General features: G+C 46.5%; 1 protein-coding gene across 1 annotated transcript; it reads left to right on the top strand.

Moving 5' to 3' along the window:
* Positions 1-218: 218 nt before the first annotated feature.
* Positions 219-4,960, top strand: NUDT2 (nudix hydrolase 2). Its single transcript, XM_080362905.1, has 3 exons — positions 219-238; positions 1,592-1,737; positions 4,109-4,960. Exons 2-3 carry the CDS (start codon positions 1,617-1,619, stop codon positions 4,420-4,422), a joined length of 435 nt encoding a protein of 144 aa, XP_080219031.1. The 5' UTR covers positions 219-238; positions 1,592-1,616; the 3' UTR covers positions 4,423-4,960.
* The last annotated feature ends 275 nt before the right edge of the window (positions 4,961-5,235 follow it).

The following is a 5,235-nucleotide window of genomic DNA, read 5'->3' as shown; positions in this document are numbered from 1 at the left end:
ACCCCCACAGCTGGCGAATAGGACGAGGGAGAAGAGCGGATGGGGAGTGACCCGGCGGGAATAAGCCAATCCAAGATCTTCTCGGCCGGAGGGGGCGGAGCCTAGAGAAAGGCGGGAGGGGGGGCGAGGATGGAACGAGAAGGCAGGAGCTACCGCCGGCGCTTATGCCTCTGTGATTGGTTGAGCTTGCCATCAGTCTTCTGCCACGCCACGCCTACGCCGCGGACCGGAAGTGAAGGTGAGGGCGGGGGTCGATGGTGGCCGCGGCCTTGGGTGTTTGTGTCCGGTTCCCTCGGTGTCCCGGCGGGCTCGGAGCCTCGCGTTGCCAAGGCAACGGCCAGAGGGGCTCTGCTCTGGGCCGCCAGACCTGGCCTCGCTGGCCCAGCCACTGCCGGGGGGCCCTTCCCGCTGCGAGCGGCCTAGCAGCCCGGAGCGGGCCTCACGGGGCCTGGCAGCGGGGCCGCTTGCTTGGCGGCGCTCGGAAAGGTCTGTCCTGCGGCGCTCCGGGCGCCCGAGCGCGGCGTTTCCCGGGGCGCACGGGAGGGGGTGCTGCTTCCCCGCCGCTCGGCGCCTGCGCTGCCCGAGGCTGCGCGGTGTGGGTTGTGTTTGGCGGGGCTGATCAGAAACCAGGGGGCTAAGGGGAGGTGGACCACCCTGGGGCTTCACCACCGCCTTGGCGATGAGCGGCTCCGTGCTGCTGGGGCCCAGCTTGGAATCTGCAGGTGTCGTGGTGCCTCGCTGGGCGTTCAGGGACAAACAGTGTTGTGTAGATGTATGACTTGCTGAAACGTGCAGTTTTGTCAAAACGCAAAGCTCTGCCTGGAACTGAGAACTGCTGAGTTTTTAAAATGGATTTTTCATATTTATGTCTTCTTTTTTTTTCTGTGTAGGAGTAATTGTCCTGGCTGTGTAGCTTATTGATTACAATATACCTCACTTGAGCTCTATAATGCACTTTGACTAGATGATCTTTTGAGGTCCCTTCCAGTCCCTAACGTTCTGTGATTCTGTGTGTTCCTTTCTGTTTACATCAAATTCGTGCTTAATGTATATGCCAAGAAACTTTTAGTTTTGTATAACAGTTTGAAGTCTCACCCAGACCACAAAGGGCCTGTACTTAGCCATTCAATTTCTCAGCGCTGCCATTGGCATCTTGAGGAGTTATTTGCTGCAAGAGATCTGTCTTGGGCAATTATTTCCTCATGCCGCTTCTGGTAATGCCAAGATATTATCTTCGCACAGAGCCTGTGGATTATTGCAGTGGAAGAGCTTCAGAGTGTTCACTGGTGACTTTCCTTTTGATATGTCATTTTTTTCCTCCCTATGGTTTCTAATGTATCAGCAACGGTGTCATGCAGGTCATATTTCATGCATCTTGATAACTTTTTTTTTAAAGCCCTTATATAGGCTCCTGTTTCCTCTCTTTAAAGGGAAGAACTCATTTTTTTTCACGATTCAAAGATAATAAGATGCGGTTTAATTGTGTAGTAAATGCAAAGGGGCGGATGACTTTTGATACACTTGGAGATTTGTTCCCTGGTCTGTTTGATGCGCATGTTGTTTCTGTTTGATCCCCTGTGCGCTTCCACAGCTCTCGGTGCAGTTAACAGAGGGGCATGGCTGTGAGAGCATGTGGCCTGATCATCTACAGGAGGCTGCAGTCTAAGGTCACTGACGGTATCGAGTACCTCCTCCTGCAGACATCCTACGGGACCCATCACTGGACCCCACCCAAAGGTGATGTTTGTCATGAGAACACACTCGAATGTCGTTTGTGTCGGGAGGGAGTGAGATTACAGACTGAACTTTGGCTGAATGCTTCTAAGGTCAGATTTGGGGGGCAGTTAATCAGTTGACAGTAGCTGCTTATGGGCAGCAGAGTGGGGCTGAAATTCTCCGCAAGTTGTGGCTTTATAAGCTATTGGGCACAACTGGGTCTGGGTGTGAGTCACGCAGTCTTGCTCCTTGGATCTCTGATGATTCTGGCAGACATGGAGCAGCCAGCTGAAATTAGGTAGCCAGAGAAGGTGTTACCTTCTTGCCCAGGTGTGACCCTCTGCCAGGTGCCACTGTTGCCAGCGCACGGTTGTTTGACCCACGTGTAATCAGAAAGGTCACAGTTTGCAGCACAACGTTAGAAGGCAAACTGAAATCGGTGATGATTTACTTTAGAACACCTTTCTTAGGAGATGGAGGAGTTTATTTAGGTTCAGGAGATGGTTGATGCACATACCTAATGCAGCAGAGATAAGAGGGACAGCCATCTTCACCGAAGCCGTCCTCATTCATCAGTGTGATCCCAAAGGAGAAGACAAGCCTGATGCCGAAAGATGTAAAGACGTCTTCTTTGTAAAGACACGTGGTGTTTGGTGGTACATAATTGCAGGGAAAAGTTACTTAGATACTTAGTGGGAAAAGCACAGCACATAAATTCTTCAAATTTCTTGTAGATCTTCTTACTTACTTTTCTTTTTTTAATCCTCTGAGATTTCCTCCTTCTAGTTTTTACTTCTTGTTTTGTAAAATGCATTGTTTTTAAAGTATAGTGCAGAAGCAGTTTGTAAACAGGAATTCGCAAATAGGAAAAAAAGCTTGTAACAGTATCAACTGTGCTCTCCTATTAAGGGAAAGAACAAAACTTTCCAAACCTCCCCCTTGCCCACTTCACCAAAAGCCTAAGGGAGCAGAGTTTGCAGCCTACTGGAAAGCTAAAAAACGTTCTGGAACATGATTAGTTGTTGTGAGAGCAGGGACCCATGTGAAAAGGTTTACTGGGAAGACAGTAATTCTGGACAAGCAATTAAAATTACTTGTAGGCATTTCAGGAGGGAGTGAAATGGCTTGTAGACGTACATCTCTTGCACTCAAAATCACAAAATTATAGAATAGACCTTTAAAGGCCATGTAGTCCAACCCCCCTGCAATGAACATGGATATCTTAAACTAGATCAGGTTCCAGCCCTCAGATCATTTCTGTGGCTCCTCTGGCCCCTCTCCAACAGGTCCATGTCTGTCCTGTGCTGAGGGCTCCAGAGCTGGACACGGGACTCCAGGTGGGGTCTCACCAGAGTGGAGCAGAGGGGCAGAATCACCCCTCTACTCATTAAGCTTCTGATGTGCAGATAAAAGGAGTGAGACCTGTTGGGAAAGCAAGAATGAGCTTCCCGTATATCTCAGTTCTCGTACTAAAGGGTGGCTTTGGGTACCTATGCTCGGAGGAAAGATTAATCTCTGTGATGAAATCATGGCTATTTGCAGCCAGCTGCATAGAAAATAGAGTGACACTAGGGGCAAAATAAAGCTTAACTTTTTTCCTCTTGAAGCTTCTCAACTTCTGCTATGTTGCTTTTCTGAGATCTTACTCGGCTTGTTCTATTTATGTTCTGGTCTGGAGCTTCCATGAGAAAACCAAATCTGACATTTCTCAACAAAATACAAACATCTGGGGATGTGTTATATTTATCCGTTGTTTGTAATGGCACCTCTCGTTCTGAGCAATGTAAAATAAATGATGTGTCCTAGAAGGATTATGCAGCTGGTGAAAGGACTGGCTTTTAGGCTTGCTGCGTTTCAGAGGGGAATATGAGAAATAAAAATACCCCAAGTGCCTAATTGAGACCAACCTTTTAAATGGCATTTGTCGGTGCCTGGTCTCATCATTTCTGGGCTGTCAGCATGAGTAAGCATTTTGCAGAATTGAGCCTTAAGCTTCCCTGAGAGGTAAGGGTTGAGAGAGGACTAAGGCAGATGAGCCATCTCCTCTCTGACTGGCTAAAGGAAAAGCATTCATGAGGCAGTCAGTCCTTGGTATGGTCTAAGGTGGAACATTACAGGTGCGGGGTGCTCCAGAGGAGGACTGAGAAGAAAAGATGTCCAGTGCTGAGAGGCCACTGGGAGTTTCAGAAGACGTGAGAGAAAAGACGATCCTAAAAGCAACGAAAGACAAACCAAGATATAAGAGTTGGAAAAGCAATCTGTTCTCCAATTTCCTTTTGGTTATCAGCTACAGTGTACTGTCATCTGTCTCCCAATGTTTCCTAGTTGTCAACTGAATGAACAAAATCTGAGTTTCCTTCTCAGAGACTTAACTTTTTCACGTTCTCGACAGGCCATGTGGATCCAGGAGAGGATGACCTGCAGACAGCATTCCGGGAAACACAGGAAGAGGCTGGTCTTGAGGCCAGCCAGCTCACCCTCATAGAGGGGTACAAGAAAGAACTGCACTATCCCGTCCATGGCAAACCCAAGACCGTCATTTACTGGCTGGCAGAAATGAAAGACTGTAACGCAGAAATCAAGCTCTCGGAGGAGCACCAAGCTTTCCAATGGCTGAAGCTAGAGGATGCTTGCAAATTTGCGGAATATGAGGACATGCAAGCGACACTGAAGGAAGTACATCAGTTTCTCTGCTCCAAAGAGTGAAATGGAAACTTTAAGAAACATGGCCAGCTTTTTTTTTTTCTTTTAAATCCAGGGGAAGAATTACATTGCTGTAGAAATGTTGATTTCTTTTTTGAATCTATACAAATTCAGTGAAGATACTTGGAGCTTTTAAAGAGCTATGCTTTTTCTCCCCTAGCCAATGCAAAAAAAGTGTGGTCCAATTGAACTGTGAGCCAGAGATGTCTGAATTGAAACCCAGAGCTAACAAAGACTTCTCTGTCCCCTGTTTCTTTTCTCCTTTTTTTTTTTTTTTTAATCAAAGTGCTGAGCAACCAGAGGTCCTTTTGAAAAATCAAACACTTGATATTTCTTGACTTGCTGATGTAGAACTAGAGTTGAGAAAATGAGCAGATGGAGATTTTTAGTAACAGTGTTTACTGCAGAAGTTACACCTTGCATTTCAAATGGAGAAGCAATAGTTCTGTTCCCATCTTTTCCACTGATATGCTGTCATAACTGTTCAAATCATTTCAGGTCATGTTTGTTTGTATCATGAGTTTATGTACATAACTAATGCATCACTATGAAAACATTTGGCATCTGAAGAGTCTTAGTAAATGGTTGATGTACAGTATTTAAATGGTGATCTCGAAGTTTTTTAGCCACTTTATTTTCTTTTTTGCTCTTTAGCAAACACTTCAGACATACATTATTCAGAGGGTTAGGAAAGGGAAATGTATCTGCCTAATATAGTATTTTTTGCACAGAATTATCTAAGCTAATGAGCAATCTTGTGTCCATCTGATAGTGGCTGCAGCCTGCACCAGTGTGTGGGCAGCAGGGCACATGTGC

This window comes from Nesoenas mayeri, assembly GCF_963082525.1.
Source record: "Nesoenas mayeri genome assembly, chromosome: Z".
NCBI lineage: Eukaryota > Metazoa > Chordata > Aves > Columbiformes > Columbidae > Nesoenas > Nesoenas mayeri.
The sequence above is the reverse complement of the archived record's forward strand: the minus strand, read 5'-3'. Positions and strand labels throughout refer to the sequence as shown.